Source organism: Rhinopithecus bieti, unplaced genomic scaffold (assembly GCF_001698545.2).
Source record: "Rhinopithecus bieti isolate Rb0 unplaced genomic scaffold, ASM169854v2 scaffold_28547, whole genome shotgun sequence".
Classification (NCBI taxonomy): domain Eukaryota; kingdom Metazoa; phylum Chordata; class Mammalia; order Primates; family Cercopithecidae; genus Rhinopithecus; species Rhinopithecus bieti.
This window is the reverse complement of record NW_016813480.1, coordinates 1,671,773-1,696,138: the sequence shown is the minus strand read 5'-3', so window position 1 is coordinate 1,696,138 and position 24,366 is coordinate 1,671,773. Positions and strand designations below refer to the sequence as shown.

The following is a 24,366-nucleotide window of genomic DNA, read 5'->3' as shown; positions in this document are numbered from 1 at the left end:
AAAAAAAAAAAAAAAAAAAAAAAAAAAAGGAAAGAAAATTGTGGGGTAAATTTGAGTGTATGAGAATCTAAGACTATTAAATGAACATTAATTTTTTAAAATGTCCACTTAGAACTATTTAAAGTATAAATGTAAATTAGGGTTTTAATTATGAATATAAATGAGTGCATATCTGTATATTTACAGAAACCAAAAATTTAATATTATATCTATGTCTTTAGGAAAGGATTATTCAAACATAGGGCAGGGATAGTAAAACTTTAATGTTTTATTTCTGTTTTCTTATTTATCCCAAACTCCTTATTGTTGTTGAAGTTAGTCAAATAATTGATATAACTCAAGTCCTTATGTCTTCTAATCCTAGATAAAACCTTTGCCTCCTAAACCTGAAAGAAATAGGTTCTTTTTTGAACAGGTATTTCATTTTAATGTGATACTTGTTTTAGTTACCTGTTTAGCCTTATCTTTCAAAAAATTATTCTTAACATGTTAAAATATATACCTATGCTATTTTAATAGATTTTATAGTTTTAAAAAAAGATTTATATTTTAAACCAGTAATATTAAAGAGGTTTTAAGAATGTATCTTTATTGTTGCATCTTATTTTAAAGATTTTATCATGAAAAGTATTCTAGGTAAGGTCTTAATTTCTGATTTGTACTTTAAATGTATCCGATCATCTCTGATCTGGCTACAGTTAATTTATATTATCAAAGATTTTTTGTGTGTGCCGTTGTACCTGAATCTTACATAATTATTTTTCTGCCATTTAAATTATTTTATCTTTAATCTCAAGTGCTCACAGTTGAACAAAACAAACTCTCAGACCACCAAATCAAGGAATACTAAATCAAGAAAACAAGTAGGGTTTTAGGTCATCCTTTCCAGTTCTTAATTCAAATTCATTGTTGGGTAGATTTCGGCATCCGTGGTTATTGAATCTGTAGAAGTTCCAGTTCTGTGTGTAAATCTTAATAGGTTAATTTTAATAACTTCCACTCATACATATTTGGAGGTCCTTTGTAATTTATGAAAGGTAGGATGGACCTCCCCTCCTTTTCCCCTTTACAGGGTCTCAAAATAATAAAATAGGCTTTCAAAATAATAAGGTTAGAGAAACTCATTTTTGAAATCGGTCTGTTATTTACTGTAATTATAGGATATATGTGAAATAGAAACTGGGTAATACCTGTTTCTCAGGAACATACTAAACATATTCATATTGTGTATTATTTTCCTTATGTAATTTTGGTGTCTCCTGGTAATCTTACGTAATCCCGAAGTCCATGTCTCTAGCCATTTTGGACTCTTTTATCACGATATCAATGGCTTTTATCTTGACCCTCAACTTCTAAGATTTAGGTTTAACTGGGACATACTGGCCCTGTCATACTTTTCATTCTGTTGGTAGCCGTTTGTTCGCTTATAACTAGGAAGGTAGTACATTAGTAAAATGCAGTGGCTTGTTTTCTCCTCCAGAAATCAAGGAATTGGCCATCCGTTTAGAGAACGTACCACTATTTTGGGGAATGTTACAATTGGAAATTTTTTAAAAATACATTTAAGTCACAAAAGAGGATTTTTTCCCCTTTGGAAAATATAGCCTCAGGCCTGATTTTACTTTTTCAGAAATTGGTGCCTTAGATGTGGCAGTAAAAGATTGATTCTATAGTTCTAGTATATTTTAATTAAGCCCAGATTTAGCATTTGTTCTATATTTTATCACTTTTTATTTAACTTTAGCTGGCACATAGCTGATAATACTCGTTTTGGAGTTACATTTGGGTTAGCTTGATGACTTGTTACCTTCCAGATCTAGTATTTTGAACTCTAACTTGGCAGTATTTTGAACTCTTAACTCATTCATATTAAATAGGGAAGTTGTTCTTTCTGCCTTCTGTGGAAATTTAATGTGGACAATATGTAGACTTTTTATGAATCTTACGTATAGTCTCATATGTTCTAGTATTTCTTAAAGCTAAAAATACCATGCCACTTGAATATATAAAGAGTTGTAGCATAGTACCACTGTGAAAAGATGTTTTCCATGTAATCTCATAGCCAAATATTTTTCAGTGTAACAAGTCACACATGGTACTGCATGGGCATTAGGATCACTTTAGTTTTTCTTATATCTTGATTCCTCCCATATTTGCCTTGTTTTTAAATGTCTTTCTAACCTTTACTTTGTTACTTAAATACATGATACCATATTATTAGGGAAATGTTTGAAGTAACTACAAAAAAGAAAGTGATTAATATTGGAAGAAAGCAGTTTTGACCTTTATCTTGGTAGAAGTGGTTTAAAGATACTAAACTTGAAACTTGTTGCTCAGTTTTGAGGTAATCTCAACCTCCCGGTTCTCTAAAACATAGTAGTTTGGTAATGATGCATGCTTGATAATAAAGACAAATTTTACACATTACTGAGGTTAAAATTCTGCAAATGAAATGATTAAAATCTTCAAATTTGATGATCAAATTTCCTTTAAGAAATTTAATTATGACACACCAAAATATGGAACCTAAAACACTTGTTAATCCTTTCAAGAATATATTTTACTTAGTAAATAAAGCACTGTGGAATAATGCCTAGTAGATTCAATGTCTTTTTTTGGCTTAAAGTGTGTTAACTTACTATATTTGATTTTTAAATAGACACCAAATCCTACTGCAAGCGAGTTTATTCCTAAAGGAGGATCATCCTCCAGGCTGAGTAACGTGTCCCAGTCAAATATGTCTGCCTTCTCTCAAGTTTTCTCTCACCCATCCATGGGAAGCCCTGCTACTGCTGGATTAGCACCAGGTAAGTTGAGTAACTATTTCCAGTGAGTTCCAGATACCAAATCTGTAAGCACCATTTACTATTAATTTATCAGAACTGAAATTGTATACTTGAATGATTCACACTTGAACAAATTATGAGCTTTATGTTCTAGTTTTTGGTACCATAGGCCAAATGTGTAGTTGAGAATTTTAAAGCAAAATTTAAATATGAATGAAATTACAAATAAGAATTTTTATATATAAAACTCACAAAAAAATTTAAAGGGGAAAATGGTTATTTAGGAAAAAAATTATCTTTTTGTATTTCTCTATTTTTAAAACTTTGTGCTGTTTCACTCAAACTTATAAAGGCATCAGAAATAACGGGAATATTTATGTACATATGCCTCAGATCTACATATGCCTTTTGTATTAAATTTCTAAAAAATAATTTATATAATTCGACATCTTTAGATGGTATTCCCTTTCAGATGTTTGATTATAAATGCTATAGTAGTAATTTTAAATTGGGTAAAGTGTTATAAACAGTAGTAGGAAAAAATATATTCTACATAAGGGATCATTGCAGTAGAGAAAACACTTTTTAGTCATCTTCTGCCAAGTGTACCGATAATGACAGAAGAATCTGAGCAAATGTGCTTGTACTCCAGAATTCCTGAAGGCATAGTTCAGTGCCACCCTTTGAGAAATCTATGATTCTTTGCAGTCTTCGTTTTTATCTTAAGAAGTCATGCAGATTTTTGCATCTACTACTCCATAATGTTTATTTTAATATAAAAATATTTAAATTTTTAAAATTAACATCACTTATCCCCACTGCTGTATACCTTGATTTGGAAAGCAAGGTGATATGCACAATCATATTAATAGTAAGTCCTGAGCAGATTGGTATCTTATGTTTGTCAAATGTTTGAGTTGCACACACAAATTATGCTTCTAGAACCTATACAGGAAAATCAGCACTTGGTCTTGGACATTAAAAAAAAAACAGAAACAAAATGAAATATATATACCCACTAAAAGCCAAAGGATGTATCTAGATCAGCTGAGAACTGGTACTGCCTCCAGGGCTTAATCCAATTAGTAAGTAAATCTTTGATTTAAATACTGATATATCTAATTCAAGGACCTCTTTGGGATGAAAAATGGGAGAAGATAAAGATAAAGGGGAGTAGAGCATCTGTTTTAGCATTAAAGTATCAGTGTACTCAGAGCTTAATAACCTTGTGTTGCTAAGGATTTTGTCAGCGCCTCATTTCCCCACCATTCTTTCTGTCTTACTACCCGCCTCCCTTCCAACTCCCCTCCCCCGACTTGTTCCCTTACCTTTTCTTCTACTTTGGTTTTTTTTCAGGTTCAGTTAAATTTGTAAGCATTTTCCTTTCTTCCCTAGAAAGCAGTGTCAGAATTGAATATCTCTGGTAGCCTAAAAATTTTTTTGTAAGTAATGTACTACTATGATTTTTCTTTCACTGAGGTGTGTTCACATTGTTTACATGAGCGTAATCTACAAGTGAGCTACACATTTTAAAATTTCTTAGACAGACATTGTCTAGACTTCTGAGCAGTGTTGTAATTCAACTTTATATGTCTCTTTCCAAAGCACCCGCAATAAAGGGATCCATACAGCAATCAGAAAACTTTGGCCTTCTTAATTACATGCCAATTTATTTTGGTCTAACAATGCTTCCTTCCTCGTATCAGAAATAAACATTTTGTTAACTTATTTCATAAGACTAATTTAGACATGCCATTCAGAAAAAAATTAGCCTTTTCAATTGGAGGAGTTAAAAATATTAAAGGGAATTTTAAATTTAAAAACACTCAATTTAAAAAAATCCATTAATGCTTATGGTATAGGTATAAGCTTATTTGGAGGTAGGTATATTCATTGGTCCCATTTGGACCTCACAGTTGANTATTTCTCTATTTTTAAAACTTTGTGCTGTTTCACTCAAACTTATAAAGGCATCAGAAATAACGGGAATATTTATGTACATATGCCTCAGATCTACATATGCCTTTTGTATTAAATTTCTAAAAAATAATTTATATAATTCGACATCTTTAGATGGTATTCCCTTTCAGATGTTTGATTATAAATGCTATAGTAGTAATTTTAAATTGGGTAAAGTGTTATAAACAGTAGTAGGAAAAAATATATTCTACATAAGGGATCATTGCAGTAGAGAAAACACTTTTAGTCATCTTCTGCCAAGTGTACCGATAATGACAGAAGAATCTGAGCAAATGTGCTTGTACTCCAGAATTCCTGAAGGCATAGTTCAGTGCCACCCTTTGAGAAATCTATGATTCTTTGCAGTCTTCGTTTTATCTTAAGAAGTCATGCAGATTTTGCATCTACTACTCCATAATGTTTATTTTAATATAAAATATTTAAATTTTAAAATTAACATCACTTATCCCCACTGCTGTATACCTTGATTTGGAAAGCAAGGTGATATGCACAATCATATTAATAGTAAGTCCTGAGCAGATTGGTATCTTATGTTTGTCAAATGTTTGAGTTGCACACACAAATTATGCTTCTAGAACCTATACAGGAAAATCAGCACTTGGTCTTGGACATTAAAAAAAAAACAGAAACAAAATGAAATATATATACCCACTAAAAGCCAAAGGATGTATCTAGATCAGCTGAGAACTGGTACTGCCTCCAGGGCTTAATCCAATTAGTAAGTAAATCTTTGATTTAAATACTGATATATCTAATTCAAGGACCTCTTTGGGATGAAAATGGGAGAAGATAAAGATAAAGGGGAGTAGAGCATCTGTTTTAGCATTAAAGTATCAGTGTACTCAGAGCTTAATAACCTTGTGTTGCTAAGGATTTTGTCAGCGCCTCATTTCCCCACCATTCTTTCTGTCTTACTACCCGCCTCCCTTCCAACTCCCCTCCCCGACTTGTTCCCTTACCTTTTCTTCTACTTTGGTTTTTTTTCAGGTTCAGTTAAATTTGTAAGCATTTTCCTTTCTTCCCTAGAAAGCAGTGTCAGAATTGAATATCTCTGGTAGCCTAAAATTTTTTTGTAAGTAATGTACTACTATGATTTTCTTTCACTGAGGTGTGTTCACATTGTTTACATGAGCGTAATCTACAAGTGAGCTACACATTTTAAAATTTCTTAGACAGACATTGTCTAGACTTCTGAGCAGTGTTGTAATTCAACTTTATATGTCTCTTTCCAAAGCACCCGCAATAAAGGGATCCATACAGCAATCAGAAAACTTTGGCCTTCTTAATTACATGCCAATTTATTTTGGTCTAACAATGCTTCCTTCCTCGTATCAGAAATAAACATTTTGTTAACTTATTTCATAAGACTAATTTAGACATGCCATTCAGAAAAAAATTAGCCTTTTCAATTGGAGGAGTTAAAATATTAAAGGGAATTTTAAATTTAAAACACTCAATTTAAAAAAATCCATTAATGCTTATGGTATAGGTATAAGCTTATTTGGAGGTAGGTATATTCATTGGTCCCATTTGGACCTCACAGTTGAAACTTAGGGTGAAATTAATTAACTTAAAAGTTAAATTAGCTGAAAAACTATTCTTCTACGTAGTCCTAGCATTAAATGGTTATTCTAGCTCCTCTTAACAATGAAAGTAATCACTCCCTGGAACCATTGGAAATAGGTCATTATATCATATGAAATGTATTCTTGAATTCTAATAACTGTTATTTTAAAAGTGCTCTTCATTCACATGACAAGTCAGTTAAAATGTTTTTAACAATGATGAATGATTTTGCATTAATTATTTTTTCTGTTTGGTTATTGGCTTAACACTCTGGAGATGAGCAAAGAAAAAAACTTTGAGTCTGCCTTTCGGAAAAACCATTGTACTCTTAGTGTCTGCCGTCATTTCTTACCTACAAATGTTATGTTGTTTAAGGAAGGGTTCTTGACATTTACATTGTAAGGTTATAGAATAAATACAGAGTTTATTTGCCTACGTTAGTGGTGATTTAGTTTATTTTTAATGCTTACTGTCTATTATAGGTGTAACTCATTAATTTTAGTTACAAGTTTTTAATTTTCTTTTAAAATTTCTATCCCCAAAACTATTGCCCTTGAAAGTATCAAATTACTATAAAATATGAAACCTTAAATACTTTTGACACTTATGTAAACTCGGGTAACGTCATTTCATTATGTATGGGAAAGTACGTCTCTAAATATATTTTTGACCAAATATATTTGTCAGAATTTTAGGCCAATTTATTTTGGCCTAATATTTGAGCCAAGTTGAGTGGATATGAAGAGTGCGTTTCCTCAAATTATGAGGAACAGAGGCATAATGCCTGGCACAAAGGAGACCCTGAGTGAATCACATTGCTTTTTTAAAATGTGTTTTGATCACTTAAGAAAAAATAAATCATATTTTTGGTATATGTCTCAATGTAAGAAATAAAACTTTATACAAATATTTGAATTTAATCACAGCTGATTAGGTTTAAAAGACATTAAAATATGTGGCATCTGTTTCAATCAAATTGTATACACACCCATTTTATTCTTTTTTAATTTAAGGAATCAAGGATTTAGAGATACAGTTTTGTTATGCACATTGAACCTATGAACAGTAGCTGCATTTCTAAGTGTCTTTTGTGAAGGTAGTTGTTTTAGTGATACTAAAGATATGGCACTTGGGCTTCATTGTCTTTGAGAATCCCTACAATTATGCATATTTTTATTTTTAAATATGCATTTTTCTCTGGCAACAGCTTTTATTATCCTCTCTGAGGTTCATAGCCTTCCAAAAGTTAAGAACTACTGTTTTTTTTGTTTTGTTTTTTGTTTTTGAGACGGAGTTTTGCTCTTGTTGCCCAGGCTGGAGTGCAGTGGTGCTATCTCTGCTCGTTGCAACCTCCACCGCTCAGAGAATCACTCATTTAACACAAGTTAAACAAGACTGATTTCCAGAGTGTATATAGTAAGAGTACTTTCAAGTAACAGCCTAAAGATACATTTTTCTACTAGCTCTTGCTTAGGCAGAGGGTTTTTTTTTTTGACTAGATCTCTGGAAACCAAATTATGAATGTGTTTAGTATATGAAATAATAGTTTATACTTTCATTTTTGTGTCATGAAAAGCCTTTTTTTTTTTTTTTTTTGAGTCTGAGTCTCGCTCTGTCCCCAGGCTGGAGTGCAGTGGCGCCATCTCGGCTCACTGCAAGCTCCGCCTCCCGGGTTCCTGCCATTCTCCTGCCTCAGCCTCCGGAGTAGCTGGGACTACAGGCGCCCGTCACTGCGTCCGGCTAATTTTTTGTATTTTTAGTAGAGACGGGGTTTCACCGTGTTAGCCAGGGTGGTCTCCATCTCCTAACCTCGTGATCCACCCGCCTCGGTCTCCCAAAGTGCTGGGGTTACAAGCGTGAACCACCGCGCCCGGCCGAGAAGTAATTTTATCATGAGAACTAATTGCTCAATGTCCTTTTTCATCAGAATTTTTTTCCCAAGTATTTTTAATAGTAGACATAGTTAACTAAGTCTTCGTGTACTTTAGATTTAATTACCTCAGTGTTAACAAATCTGCAGTGCCACAGTGTGTTTGAAAGTGACTTAAGTGCAGTAGGAACAGCACACATTTCTGGGTAGTGTTCTTGTGTATCATTTGGTGGTTTAGTGCACAGTTGTGTCTCAGGAATTGAGCGTCTCTCCTTCTGCTTAATGATTATGTGTGGGCCCTTGGGAGGGGCAGAGGTGAGTTCTTGTATTTGCAAATGTCATCACTGATTTATAAATGAGAAAACGAGTCACGGTGACTTTGAGCATTTTTCAATATTCATTCCTTCAAGATGAAAATAGTGCAAGTTTATTTTTTAATCATTAGATATGTTTTCTTGTAAATTATTATTACTTTAGAGAGAGGGTCTCACTCTGTCGTCCATCCTGGAATGCAGTGGCATGGCCTTAGCCCACTGCAGCCTCCAGCTCCTGCTCAAGCAGTTCTCCCACCTCAAACTCCTGAGTAGCTGGGACTACAGACAACATGCCAATTAAAAATACTCTTTTTAAAATTTTTTTGTAGAGACGAGTTCTCACTTTGTTTTCCAGGCTGGTCTCAAACTAACCTCAAGTGATCCTTTCTCTTCAACCTTTCAAAGTGCTAGAATTATAGGGGTGAGCCACCCCACTCAGCCTTTGTTGCATATTATTAAGGCAATCTCATATACTTGATATGGGGAGAATCATTTAATTATTATACCAAAATTAGCATTATTAAATAATTGTATTCATTCATTACCAAGTTTATTTTAGGTTTTTGGGAAAATAAATCAGAAGAAAATTATGTTCTTAGATCCAGTTTTTAAGAAATACTGAACAGTCATTTCTTATATATTACTGAGGTTATGTTGCCAAATTGGTGGGTAAAATTGGCTAATACCCTTTTTAAAAAAAAAATTTTTAGCTTGAGAAATATGTGAGGGAGAAAGGGAAGGGAAAGAAAAAGGGGAGATTAATCTTAGTCATTCTTGTTCAGAAATATCAAAACTTATGAATGCTATAGACTAAAAGTAGGTATTTGTTCATAATGTTGAAGGATTGGGATAAGCAGATCATTTTCAGTTTTAAAGTTCTGTGCTAAAAAATAAAATTCCATGATTGATTAGCTCTATGGCATTTCATATCATAGATGAGGAAATGGAGGTTTTATATATTTAAATTACATAGTAGTTGGATTAGGCAATAACATGATATTGGTTATCAATCTAAGTGGAAACCTTTGGGATTTACATAGTCCAGCCTTGTGCCAGTCTAGAGGTGGCATTTCTGACAGATTGTCATCTAGTCTCTGCTTAGTCACTTAACAGTAATATAAGGAATTCATTAACTAACCAAGGCAGCCAGCCAGTATACATTTTAATGATTTGAATATAAAAGAAAACTCAGTCTTCTGCTAAACCAAAGTCTGTCTTGTCTATCTTCCAGCCACTTGTCCTAGTCCTCTCCTTTTTTGTTGAATGGGAAAACAAATTTTTCCTATATGATAGTGCTTTTAGTTATTTTATTTTTCAGACTGGTTCTATGTGTGTCCATATAACTGATTTATTTGTAAGAGACAGGATGGCATCAGGCACTGGGGAGAAGTGTTACTCAATTCAGTGAATTGTATAGGTCCAAAATTGTGAACTCTCGTAAGTCATAAGGAATGGAACACTAGTGTGGGTAAAATAAAATCCACAGATATATCTACCTAGCTATATTACTACTTTGATATCCAGCTAAGGAGTGTACCATTGGGAAAATAGGAAACTCTTTGGAAACTTCTTTTTTTGGGAAAACATGATGAATCTATGGTCTCGAAGATGGTGAATATCTAAGCTCAGATTTTAAATTTCATTATGTGTTTTAGGGCTCTACATTAAGTGTTTCAAGGCACAAAAACTCTATAAGCTATTGCTTTAGATTACTTTGTGTTTACTAAGTGATATAATTATTAAAAATAAAATTATAACCATATTTATGTAGTTCTTAAGTATCAGTTTTAATTAACATAACATAACATAACAACATAACATAACAGATTTTCCTTGTAATTGTTTCTCAGAAGTCTACTGTTAAATGGATTCTGTGGGATAGTCAAATAATTATAGCTCAAATTAATTTGATATTTCTGTCTAAATTGAATTCTTTAAATTAGTTTTGTACTTAATATCAATAATGGCAGTTTGGCATTAAAGTATCCTTCTAATTGTTTTAAATATTAATTAGATTTCCTAAACATCTCACAAATTGCTTAAGAAGAAGGGACTATACTATTTCTCATCTAGTACAAATTTAGGTATAAATGGTGCTTAATAAATGCTTACTCAATAGATAAGGCTTCATTTTTGTCTTGGAAAATACTTTTGTAATTGTTAGGTATCTCTTAAGTACAGTGAATTTTAATTAAGAAACATCTTTGAAGAACTTCTAAAAACTGCAAATATTCAAGAATATGCAGGTGAATAGTCAAATGAGGAACAGAAATGTGCCTGTTGACAAAGTTTGACAGCATCAAAGCTAGAGTCACTGTGTGTTTTGAGATGCTGAAGCATTCTTATAACCAATTAAAGTATTTGTATTTTTACATTGCATGTTTCCACTCTTTGTAACTACTTTGTTTTTCAGGTATATTCAGCAGATTCATTCAAATCTTTCCAAGTTCTTTAGTTTGGAGATTACTTTCTACATTAAAAAAACAAGTAAAGTAACTATTTTATGATTAAGATCAGGGATCTCAAGGTTTTCGTGAAGTGGACCTTTTAATTGCCCTGTAATGAGGACTCCTAGAAGGAAGCTCCTCTGTGTATGCATGTGTAAGAACACAGATTGTGATGCCCCTGGGAAAGTTACTAACAGTAGAACTGTAGAATCGTAACAGGGTTGGGAGTGCCTGCTGGCTATATTCCCTTCTCAGTTGGGAATTTCAGGAAACTGAGGCGAGACGTTTATGGCGCAGAGAGGGATGTGGCTGCTGCAGCTGGCTTGGAGACCTGTCAGGTAAGGCTTAAATAGCTACCAGTAGATAATATTCTACTGGTTGTGGAATCCCTGGTTAATGGGTCCTGATAGGTATAAGAGTTCCTTTTGTGAGCTTCCTGTTTAAATCTCATTGAATTGGATGTTCTGTCCCATAATTAGAGGGTAGGGGCTGGATGGGAGTGGGTAGGGATTCCCTTTAACTATGAGTTACCGATCCAGTGATCTACAGCTGCAGCAAAGTCTCTTGCTGCTCTTGGACTGCTTTCAGTGTATTGTGACTCGATTGCCTTTAGAACATGGTACCGGTTCTACTGAAGCAACTGTGTGATTTTCAGCGTACCGCTTGGTTTCTGTGTTTTAGAGTCTTCAGTTCTATAAGAAGGTAATAGTAGATGATTTTAAGTCTTTCTGATCTAAAATTCTGTTTTTTTGAGACGTGGAAATCTGTAGAAGCATAGAGGACAGTAAACAGAGACAGAAATGAACAGTGATGAGAAGTAGTAAAAAGGGAAGGATAACATTTGTACTAGACTTAAGAAAGATTTTAGAAGGCATATAGACTTCTTGACATATTCTGTGTAAGTAGAAAATCTTCCCATGGCTCCCTTTGTTTCATAGGTGGAGATGAGGGGAGTTTTGTTTCAGCAATATAAGATTAGGTTCTGGGGTGAATCAGAGTGTTGTATTGGTTCTGGATGAACTGAGAAGCAGAAAGGACAGGTATAAATAAATGCTCAAGAATGTTTCTGATCTGATTCATAGCTGAATGTGGAGAGTTAAATATCCATCTTCCTTCCACCTCCTTCTTTAGTCAAGTAGGTTGAGAGCACCAGGGATCGTTTTTTCTTTAACCTTTTAGCTCAGTGATACCCAGAGCAATGTGCCTATTCGGAGGAGAAGACAGTGTTTGTGTGAATAGATTTACTGTTCTGTGTGTTACATTTCTAGTTAGGAGTGGTCCTCTAATTCTATAGGAATGAATCAGATGGTTGTAGCCCCTTCTGTTTCTTAAATTGTCCTTTGATTCTTCTCAGCTTGACCATGAAATTCGTCTTTTTCTTATTCTTAACTGCCTTTCAGATGTAGTTACTCTAGAGTGGGGCATGTAGGTAGGGTCTTAGTGAAAGGAGAGGTTGGCTAGGATGCTCTTCACATAGCTTATAAGGGACACAAGTCAAGAGCTTCTCAGGCTTCTCAAGATGTGGCCTTTTTCAAGTCCCCAAAGCACATAGGCATGTAAATCCTGCTCATAAATGCCTGCAATAACCTAGATGTAGATTGCATGTTTATTATGGTAATAATGTTTAGTTCTAAATTTTTCAGTCACGAATCTCTTACATATTGATATGTCTGAAATAAGATGTTTTCTTACGATTTCATAAGTACTTTCATATATTTTACATGTAGTTGTCTAGATTTTAGTGTGGTATTCCTGTACATAGTAACTAATAACTAACAGTCATTTGGTGGGGGTACCTTTGAGAAAATAGTAAAATTAACATCAGTAAACAATAAATTAACATTAAGATTAAATATGTTAACATCCTATTGATGTTAATTGATACTGATGTAAAAGGTATCAGTGTATTCACCAGCTCCTCTCTAAGCCATAGTTAATATAGGTTGTAATCTTACTGCTCACTGTGCGTGAGGTGGTGTAAGTTAAACTGCTGAAACACATAGGTCCAAAATGTAATGACATGGCTTAATATGAAAAAAAATGTATTTCTTGCTTTTGTAACACTCCCAAGGCAGGTGTTCAAGTGGCTAGGATGCTCTTCGCATAGCTTATAAGGGACACAGGTCAAGAACTTCTCAGCATCTCTCAAGTGAGCTAGAAAGGAAGGGCGAAAAGCGTGAAGGAGCAAGAATGGGAAGATGGGATGACCCAAGCCTGAAAGTTTTTCCTATGATGACTTTTGACTAAAATCTGGACTTAAATTTTATTTTAAGCAGCTTGGCTGCATTTCCCAGCCTCCTTTAGAAGCAAAAGTTTCAACAGTTGATCCTGGTTATTTCATGAATATACATTTGGGATATTTTCTCATTTGCGTCTTTTGTAATGACTTTAAAAATATCACCAAAGCAGCTGCAATAACTGATTTATCTAGCGTCAGGGAAAATGAATCTTTCCAGCATACTTGAATTTTTTGGATATCAGAAGCTTACTGTTTTAATTGTCAGAACTTTATATTTTCACAAATTTTTCCATAGTACTCTCTGGCTTAAAACAAAACATAATCTTATTTTTTGATGACTCTTGTTCAACTATATGTGCCTCAGTAATTGTGTTGAACCATAATACACTGATACCCTTTACATATCCAAGTTTATAGAGCAGTTTATTTCAAGTTATGTAATTACTTAGATTTGTTATTCTTGCCACTGGTCTTCTGCTCCAGTGAATTAGATTATAACTTTTTGAAGGTAAGGTCTTTCTCTTGCTTCTGAATCTCTTAAAATGCCTGAAAGTAGTGCCTTGAATGGCCATAATCTGGCAAGCTTACTTTATTTTTTTGTTTTTATTGGTAACTCTGTTGTGCTGTTTATGACAGTGATTCTCAAATTTCAGTTTACCAGAATCCCCTGGAGGCTTGCTAGACCCCAGCATTTGCATGGTCCCATCCCCAGAGTTTCTGATTTAGTAGCTCTGGGTGAACCAGGGAAGGTTTGCTTTTCTTATGTGTTCCCAGGTGTTGCTGGTGCTGCTGCTTGTCCTGGGACTTCATTTTGAGAATGACTGCTCAATTTAGAACTGTTACAATTCTTATCTCCTCTTTCCTCTTAAACTCCCTTTCTCGTCTTCCTCCCAATCGGCTGAGAGCTAAGAACACAAATACATCTAATACCTCTTTTTTTTTTTTTTTTTTTTTTTAATGAGAAAAAGGCTTTGAGTCAAAGACTTGAATTGTTTCCTGTGAATAAGGTACATGAGCTTTATGTTATCTTTTGGCTGAGGCTAGTATCACTTCATTTCTGGTTAATGTCTGTGTTCTGAATACCTAAAGTTATCGTTGAATTCATGAATATAGGGGTTGCCGATGCTTAGTCATGAATAAATCTGGGAAACAGGGATTCCTTCCACCTTGGTAATGTTAGTGAGACAAAATATAAATTAGTTACTATAACTTTTAGTTTTTCAAGATACTTAGAAAATGAGTAGCATAAGTACCGTGGCTGTTTAAAATTTAAAACCTTTAAGCAGAGTCCCATGGATGGGGGGTGGGGAACAACCCTATGGTTCTGGAACTGGTAATCAGATATCTTTTATTTACATGTTACACTTTAATGTGTATGTTTTAAAACTGTTAAAAAACATCAACTAAATTGTTCACACGAGAACGTGTCCCGGCAACAAAAGAAAGAGAAAATAAGAGAAAACAACTACATTGTTCATGTTAGATAAATAAGAGGCGCTTATTGATTCAACCACAGTTTTCTTGAGATCAACTTTAATTTTTGTTTGTACTTTGGTGGTAACTTTTTTTCATTGGAAAGAAATCCAAAATTAAACTTACATTGTTAACTAAATCTTACTTTTTTGTGTGAAATTTTGTAATTAATTTTCATAAGGCACTCTTAGAGTGAGTTTCTTGTTTGTAAAGAAAACAATACAACTTATCACTATGAATGAAGGACACCATTTACTCAAACATTCACTACCACTCGAGAAGAAAAAATGGTTCTTTTGAACCAAAAAAGTTATATTTAGTAGCTAACACCTTTCTTCCCAGTTTTGGTGCTTCGTTTAAATAAGTGTTATTATTTAAAAGATTGCTACCATTGTAGAGTCTAGGGAGATCCTATCATTTTAGATCATTTGGCCAGTTTGGGGACAAGCAGGTAGGTTACTGTTGTGTTTCTTCAAACATTATAGAGACCAAAGTAACTAAGCTACTCTTAACAGGCTAGTGGGTAAGGTTCCTCCTAGTTTCTATATAGTTAAAACCCTGATGCTAGTTTTTAAAAATGTGTTGAATTATTAATGTTTTTGGGATTTAGGCACTGCACTTTACACGGTCAATATTCTAATGATATTTGTTGAATTAATTAACGGGAGTTCATCTAGAAATGACACCTCTGATACAGGCAAGACTGAAGTTACGTCAAAGGGAAGATTACTATGCATAGACAAGGAAAACAGAGTAATTGTGCAGGCTGTGATCTACATCAAATATTGAAGACTGTGTGCCTGATAAAGCTCAGGTTGAATTAATCATATGAATTATATAAATTGACATGTGCCTGAGTTTGGTCAATAAGATTAAATAGATTTTATGAGGACGCTTTAGGGTACTTAATTATTTTATTAATGTTTCTAGTATTTCTAATACCAGATAGTCTAAGTATCTATCACAGATAGATATTTAGCCAGAATGAAGTATGATTATATAAATTAGTTGATGAAATTCTATAGTTATTAAGGGGAAAATCAGAGATGGAAATTAAGTTGCAATTATTTTGGCTAGGTCTACATGGCCTCTATTAAAGGTGATTTACATGTAAAAATAAGTCTAGGCAACAACATAGCATGACTTGGTCTTTCAAAACAAACAAAAAACAACCATAGGCAGGTATGGTGGCACACACCTGTAGTCCCAGCTACTTGGGAGCTTGAGGCAAGAGGATTGCTTGAGCTCAGGAGTTCAAGGCTGGAATGCGCTATGATCACACGACTGATCTCCAGCCTGGGCAGTACAGTGAGACCCTGTCTCTAAAAATGAAAATAAATAAATAAATAAAACTTTTTAGAGCGTGTTGAAATTTGTTATTTTATTGCGTAATATAGAGAGAAGATTTTGTACTTTTAATCAGTTTATGGTGTTATAATTGAAATGTCACTGTTATGCGGGAATAAGATAAACATTTCACACTTTTCCTTTATATTTACCCAAAAGTGAAAACCAGTTCTTGTTTATTTCTCAAAAAAGTGAAAAAGAATACTTTATATTTGTAGTCTCATTCACAGAATTCCTAGCCCCCCCCCCAACTTTGGAGGCCGTAAAAATGAGGATAAGGGGTTAGAAATTTCCAGAAAGTTACTGTTGTTAAGATAGACATTGAAAGATAGCAAAATAAGAGTAGAATTAGGTATCATAAAGAGCATAGTCTTTGAATCCAAGGTTCAGTTTACCACAAATCTTGATGTGGGATACTTCAAGAATAGGAAATTCTATCACATCTTAAAAAACTGTTGTTTTAATGGTAGCTATTGATTGGACCCACTTTACGGGTGGATATATTTATACTTGGCATATAGAAGATGAAGTTCTAAATAGGGGCTGCAACATAAAAGAAAAATTCCATGAAATAACATGTATGCTCACTTTGGGCAGCACATAGCACTGAAATTAGTTTTCGAGGATGAGCCCAAACCCTTCATCCAAAAACATATTTTGTTTTTTTTTTTTTTTTTTTTTGAGACCAGCAGTGCTCGCCACCCCCTGCCGCCAGGCTGGAGTGGGCAGTGGCCGGATCTCGTCACTTGCAAGGCTCCGCCTCCCTGGACTTTAGGGCCATTCTCCTGCCTCAGCCTCCCCCGAGTAGCTGGGACGCTAACAGGCCCGGCCAGCCAACGTCGGCCCGGCCTAGTTTTTTGTATTTTTTGGTAGAGAACGGGGTTTCACGCGTGTTAGCCAGGATGGTCTCGATCTCTGACTCCGTGATCCCGCCGTCTGCGGCCTCTCCAAAAGTGGGGCTGGGTTACCAGCTTGAGCCACCGTGCCCCGGCGCCATAATTTTTTTAAAGACTCCTTTTTATTATTTTTAGGCCTAAAATTGTTCTTCTTTTTTTTTTTTTTTTTTTTTTTGAGAGCTGAGAGTCTCGCTCTGTCGCCTAGGCTGGAGTGCAGTGGCGTGATCTCAGCTCACTGCTCCGTCTCCTGGGTTCATGCCATTCTCCTGCCTCAGCCTCCCAAGTAGCTGCGACTACAGGCACCTGCCACTACTCCCAGCTAATTTTTTTGTATTTTTAGTAGAGACGGTGTTTCACTGTGGTCTTGATCTCCTGACCTCGTGATCCGCCCGCCTCTGCCTCCCAAAGTGCTGGGATTACAGGCGTGAGCCACCGCGTTCGGCTTATTAGGCTAACATTGTAACCCGTTGACAGAAAATAACATAACCATGATCTATGGGGAAATCTGGCCTCTATGAAAATAATGATTTGTGAGTGTACATGTTCCTCATCAATTTTACAGAACAGGTTTTTAGGTTAAATTCACTGTAAGACTTATATGAATTTACAGATTAGAATACTATTATCTTTTTTTTCTTGAGTAGCTTAATAGATATCCAGCATGCATATTGTTAAACTAGAATATGAAAAATTTAAATCAGTAATTCTCAAAGGTAAATGTATTGGTGTAGTTAGGAAAATCATGGGTATTAACTTTGGATGGTTGCTTTTAGTAATTCTTTAAAAGTGGAAAAAATTATGTTAAAATCTCATATAGAGGAGAAGGGATTTTTGTGATTTGCTCAAGTGCATTTTTTCCTAATGTTTTGGAAATTATGCACTTTTTTTTTTTTTGAGGTGGAGTCTCACTCTGTCGTCCAGGCTGAAGTGCAGTGGCATGATCTCAGCTCACTGCAACCTCGGCCTCCTGGGCTCAAGTGATTCTCCTGCCTCACCCTCCTGAGTAGCTGGGATTACAGGTGTGTGCCACCATGCCTGGCTAATTTTTGTATTTTTAGTAGAGAAGGGGTTTCACCATGTTGGCCAGGCTGGTCTCAGACTCCTGACCTCAAGTGATCTGCTTGCCTTGGCCTCCCAAAGTGTTGGGATTACAGGCATGAACCATAACGACCGGCCTGGAAATTAGGACATTCTTATTAGAATTGTGACTGACTTTGTTTGGAGGAAAAGTGTATTGTGTAGCTGTGTGCATTTTTTATGTTGCAAATTAATTTTGTGCTTGAACATTTATTCCTTGAGGAAGCTTTAGAGCTACATCAGGATGTCATCAAATCAGTGTAGAAGTTAAATAGGCTTTTATAGTTTCACTGGCAAATATAAGGTTTATAGTCTTTGTAAAATCTAATCTCCCTGATGTCTTCCCTTTGTATTTCTATAAAAAGAATATAGCTGCATTTGTTTCAACAGAAATTCTGTTTTATTACATTAACATTGGTTTCATGTTAATCTTTTAAAAATTAACCAAAGATGTATATCAGCATTTCCCAAGGTGCTTTTAAAATATGCATTGTTGACCAGGACCCCTAAACCTACCAATCCAGTTTCTCATCCAGATCCTCCATTTTTCTTTTCTTTCAGTTCTATGAATGTCTTTTTTGGAAAGCCTTTCAGGTGTTGTGATGTCAATCCTATTTAAGAACCAGTGCCGGCCGGGCGCGGTGGCTCAAGCCTGTAATCCCAGCACTTTGGGAGGCCGAGACGGGCGGATCACGAGGTCAGGAGATCGAGACCATCCTGGCTAACACGGTGAAACCCCGTCTCTACTAAAATACAAAAAACTAGCCAGGCGAGATGGCGGGCGCCTGTAGTCCCAGCTACTCCGGAGGCTGAGGCAGGAGAATGGTGTAAACCCGGGAGGCGGAGCTTGCAGTGAGCTGAGATCCGGCCACTGCACTCCAGCCTGGGAGACAGAGCCAGACTCCGTCTCAAAAAAAAAAAAAAAAAAAAAACCCAGTGCCTTAAGAGAGTTGAGGCAGTTAAGAAGCACTAGTGTGGTCTGGTACAGTGAGGGAGAACAGGCTCACCCTTCCTCATACTTTCAGTTCCACATGGGTTTTGTTGTTGTTATTTTAGGAGGCAGGGTCTTGCTCTCTTTTCCAGGTTGGAGTGCAGTAAAGTGATCATAACTCACTGCAGCCTTGAATTCCTGGGATCAGGCAGTCCTCCCACCTTGGCCCCCCAAAGTTCTGAGATTACTGGCTTCCACATGTTAATAATTAGAAGAAAACATTAACATACTGTCTTAAAATTTTTCATGTTTTGGAGTTTGGTATGATTATTAAGATACTATCTGTATGCATGTGAATGTATAATTTCTATATGCTATAAAAATTATAGGTAACAAGGATTTTAAACTGATTAATTCATTTTCCCATCTTCAGTTTTCTCTTTTGCTACTTAAGCTATGTGAAAATCTCTTAATTGCCTTAGGAGAATATGTCCTAACTTGCCTTCATACCTCAGTTCAGTTTAGAATTTATTAATTCTTATGCTACATTCTGTTTGCTGAGTTGAGGCTGTTTCTTGTCTAGGCTTTTATGAAGTTGAGTAAACTGATCATCTTTCTCTTAAGTATTATTTATTTTTCTTTCTTTTTTGTTTTTAATTGCAAAACCTTCATTTTAAGGAAGATTCTTGAACAGGACACCTAGGATTTATTTTTGTGCCCTTCATTTTCCGTATCTACTTGGCTTTCATATTATATCTGTGAACTGTCTTCTATTTTCCTTTTTTACTCTTGCCATCATAGCCTCTTCCATGCGCTATTCAGACTAATTGGTCTACCCTTGCATTTCCTTTTTTGTACAATTACAAAAGTAATCTTAAATATAGACCAAATCATGACTAAATTGTCATTAGAATAATTTCCAAGCCCCTTACCATGGCCTGCATAATCTGTTTTATATACCTATAATCCCATCTGTCATTCTTTCCCTTGGGTACTCCGTTCTGGCCTTTTACTGACATTCCCCAAATAATGTAAAGCTCCTTTTGACTCATGTTCTCTGCATGTGTCGTTCCTCCCATTCCTCCCATGGCTGGTTCCTTCTCTTCTTCTTAGGTCCCTGCTAAAGTGTCACTTATAAAAAAAGGCCTTTGACTAACAATGTAAAAGAAGTTTCCCACCATTATTTTCCATCCTCTTCCCCTGTTTACTTCCTTAAAATAATCGAAGCTTTTATTAAAATACTGCCATCTTTCTTTTCTGATTAAATAGACCTAGTCCCTTTAACTCTACCTCATATAGGACCTCACTGTTTTATGAAGTACATCTCCTGTTCTCTAAGAATATGTATTTGAACATGGTCAGCCTTTTCCCCATCTTTGTGCCTTTACTTGGGCCTTATGCTGCCTGGAAGGCTCTCGTATTTATTGATTAGGTCTAATGTCTTTTTCTTAGAAGTCATTTCTACCTCTGTAGGCATTATAGTATCTCCCATTTCTTTGCTTTTATGGTGTGTTGAGTATCATAGTTTTTTAATATTTTTGTCTTTCTCTGATATATGTATATTTACACACACACACACACACACACACACGTATATATGTATTTATTTTAGAGATAGGCTGTAGCCCAGGCTGGAGAGCAGTGGCTCGATTATAGCCCACTGCACCCTCAAACTCCTGGGCTCCTGCCTCACCCTATAGAGAAGCTAGGACTAGAGGCACTCACCACCATGCCCGGCTGATTTAAAAAACATTTTTTTTTAATAGAGTTGTGGTTGCTCCAGGCTGGTCAAACTCCTGGCCTCAAATGTTCCTCCTGCTTCTGCCTCCCAGGGTATTGGGATTACATACATGAACCCCTGTGCATGGCCTTCATGTTAGTTTTATACGTATTTATTTCTTCCACTAAAGTTAAATGCTCCTGGGGTATTTTATCCTTTATTGTGATCACATATGGAGAGCTACAGTTAAGTATTAAGATTGAACATTTTTAAGCATTTTAATGAGCTTTATGGTAGAATGTTAACTGTGAGTTTAGGCCTAGGTTTTATTTGTCGGTATCTTCAATTTTTAGAATCTTGCTCAGTGCTTGATCTCGTGCTGGTTCCAGTGAGCTTTCATATATAGTTACAGATCAGAATCACATACGGTGCTTTGAAAATATAAATTCTCTAGTCCCCATCTAGGCCCTATTAAATCAGAAACACAGATTTGGAGCATCAGCCTTTATCTATATTTTTAAAAAATTCACAGGAGATTCTAACATATACCCCTTTACATCTAGAGTAAAAGTGTTCAAAGTGCCAGAAAATTTGAAGGAAGGTAAATTTTATCTGATTTGAATGAGGGTATAAAGGAAAAAAGTTTCATGGTAGAGGAACTATTTGAGATGGTTTTTAAAGGAAGGGTAATTTTTTTATCTGTTTTAAAAATAGGCGGTTGAGAATCAGTGAAGCTTGTTTTTTCTATTTGTTTTAAGCAGTATAGCATAAAGACAAATGTTCTCAGTTAATGTTTCAGTCTGAATTAGGTAAAGACCAAATATCTGTGAAGAAAATCTCAGTTAGGCATGGTACCAAGCCACAGGCTTAGAGCAGGGTTTTTATTTTTGTAGAGGTGGGGTCTCCCTTCATTGCCCAGCCTGGTCTTGAACTCCTGGACTCAAGCAATTCTGCTGCCTTGCCTTCTCAAAGCGTTTTGTTTCCTTTGTTTTTCCTGAAAGTAAACAATACCTTGGTATCAGTGTATATTGGTTAAATACCAACTCTCTAAAAGTGATGATTTTGCATGACTATTTAGAATATTGAGATCATATGGATTCTTTTGTTTTACAGAGCTCAATCTTTATATGCGGAGTTTCTTTTTATCTTTTCAAATATTTATATCCAAAGAATATAATTTTGTTTTAAAATTAGAATTGTTAGGCAAGTGAAAACGTGGGCTGGAACATGGAAAAATTAATGGAAAATGGCCTAGAAGTAGACAGGTTTTTTTTTTTTTTTTTACATGTTAAGTACCTGATGCTCCTCTTTTAAAATCTTTAACAGTTTTATTTGCCACCGGCTTCACAGAGTTTGGCACATTGTTTCTTGAGGGTTGTCAGAATGTGGGGAGAAGAGACTAGTAGGTAATAAGACTGGAAAGATGGGTTGGAACCTAACTGTATCACAGGAACTCAGAAATGAGCAGGCAACCAAACCTTAAGACTTAATTATCATTTCTGCCCCTAGAGAACCTCTGAACCAGGAGCACCAAAACTTAATTAGAGCTTAGAACATTAGTTTTCATACATTTTTTAAAAATAACAGCAGTACTCTTGTGAAGTCTTGTATAAACTCCCAAGCCTAAAGTTACATAAAGCAGATAAAGCTGGAATTTACAGGTTCGGGTTTATTACAGTAACTCATAAAAGTTATTCAGTGAGAATAACAAGGCTATGTAGTATTTAATTTAATGCAATAGCTTGAAATTGGTGGGTGAAGAATAATAACTTTGTATTCCTCAAGTTTCCTTTTTTATATTTTTAATCATATAGTAACATGAAAATCATGAATTCCATGGGTAAGTTGTGTACTCAGGTGTTCAAGTTTATCTGAGTGCATGTGCATTTAAATAGAGATGATTGCAGAGTCACTACCTTCCTAATAAAAAAAATCTGTATATATGAACAACGGTGATAAGAGAGAAGCTTTACCTTGAGGTCTGCATGAAACCCAACACAAATTAAGTATATTGATTGGTGTTGGTATGTTAAAACATGAATGCATATTAATTTGGACCTGCATTTGTGTGTTTTTATTTATTTACTAAATAGTGGAAAAGCAGATAAAAAGAAATTCAAATCAGGCATTTGCAAAACCCCCGAGGCATTGCTGGAAGCCTAAGGCTTAGTTAATACTGTTTTAAAATCACTGCCATAGGTGGTCTGTTTCTCAGTAGGAGGGAATTTACCAGTACTTGGGTTAAGGAGGCTGGGAAGGCTGCAGCTTTTCTTAGCTGAGATTCCTCATTTGAACCAAAGAACACAGAGAAGTGATATAAGCAATTATTTTGTCATTCTCCAAAGGGTAATATCTATCAGGTGGCATTATACAATGGGTGTTTAGCTCATTGGTGCTTAATCCCCCTGGAACCCCTTTAGAAAGGTTGGGAAAGTGAGGAATCAATAAGGCGTTACAAACCAAGCAACCAAACAAAAACCACTTAACCAAAATGTCAGATGCCTGTATTCAAATGAGTACAATTTTCAAGACAATACATGGTCACTACTATATTGTATTTCACAAGTCTGAGCTCTTAGGTACTGAGCTTATGACTGAGAATCAATATTTGTTCATGTTAGGCCGGGCATGGTGGCTCATGCCTGTAATACCAGCACTTTGGGAGGCCGAGATGGGCGGATCATGAGGTCAGGAGATGGAGACCATCCTGGCTAACACGGGGAAACCCTGCCTCTACTAAAAATACAAAAAGTTAGCCGGCCTGGTGGCGGGCGCCTGTAGTCCAGCTACTCAGGAAGCTGAGCCAGGAGAATGGTGTGAACCTGGGAGGTGGAGCTTGCAGTGAGCGGAGATCGTTCCACTGCACTCCAGCCTGGGCGACAGAGCGAGACTCCGTCTCAAAAAAAAGAAAGAAAAAAAAAGATTTGTTCATGTTAAAACTTGGAAATGAGAAAGATATATTTTGATTAGGATATATTTTCATTTGATTAATAGCATTGATACTTTTTTAAATGAAAAGTTGTATTGGCCACCTTCATGATTCTGTCTGGGTGCAGGCTTGAGTAATGTGTTTATTTTGTAAACAAACAAAACTTTCAGTCTAATTCATACAAAAGGAAAATGATGTTTCAGTGTTTTGAAATTAGCTTGAGCTCTTTAGTTCCTTTTCTTATTTTTCCCCCTTTTTTTCCATAATAGTGTATTATTATAGACAAAACCACTAACTCATAAAATGGGAAGGTTCCCTTGTTTTGTTAAGGCATATCTTGAAGCTCAAAGGCTATGCATGTTGATTTTTTTTTGGTTTTAGACATAATAAGGAAGGCAAGTCACTATTTCAGGTCTTGAAACAGAACATGTTCCTCTTTTTAATCTTTTGATTGAGAATATTTTATTTAACAAGTGAATCAGAACCTTGAATTTAAGGAATTATGTAACACTTCACTAGTTCATTATGTATGCCATTAAGCAAAGCTACTCTAGACATCCAAACTGCTTCTGGGTGGAGACTTTTAATTCCCCCCCAAACCCCCCACACACACTAGGAAAGTAACCACCTTTTCAGAGATAAAATACAACAAAACAAAAATAGCTTTGGCCCTTACAATACTTTCCATTTATGTTCCCTTCATATTTCTTCCCAGTGAGAAACCATATGGTTTGTGCTATAGCCTTTCCTGAAAACTTTGTTAGCTATTTGACAGTCTCACTGTAACTGAG

The 24,366-nt window shown here is 35.4% G+C and overlaps 1 protein-coding gene across 4 annotated transcripts in view; it reads left to right on the top strand.

Annotated features, from left to right (window-relative positions):
- The window catches only part of PAN3 (poly(A) specific ribonuclease subunit PAN3), a 127,300-nt gene that overhangs the window by 46,685 nt on the left and 56,249 nt on the right, over positions 1 to 24,366 (top strand). For all 4 annotated transcript variants that reach the window (XM_017848497.1, XM_017848498.1, XM_017848500.1 and 1 more), the window contains one exon: positions 2,660 to 2,807. In XM_017848497.1, the coding sequence (XP_017703986.1) occupies positions 2,660 to 2,807 (148 nt within the window). The remainder of the gene's footprint in view (positions 1 to 2,659; positions 2,808 to 24,366) is intronic.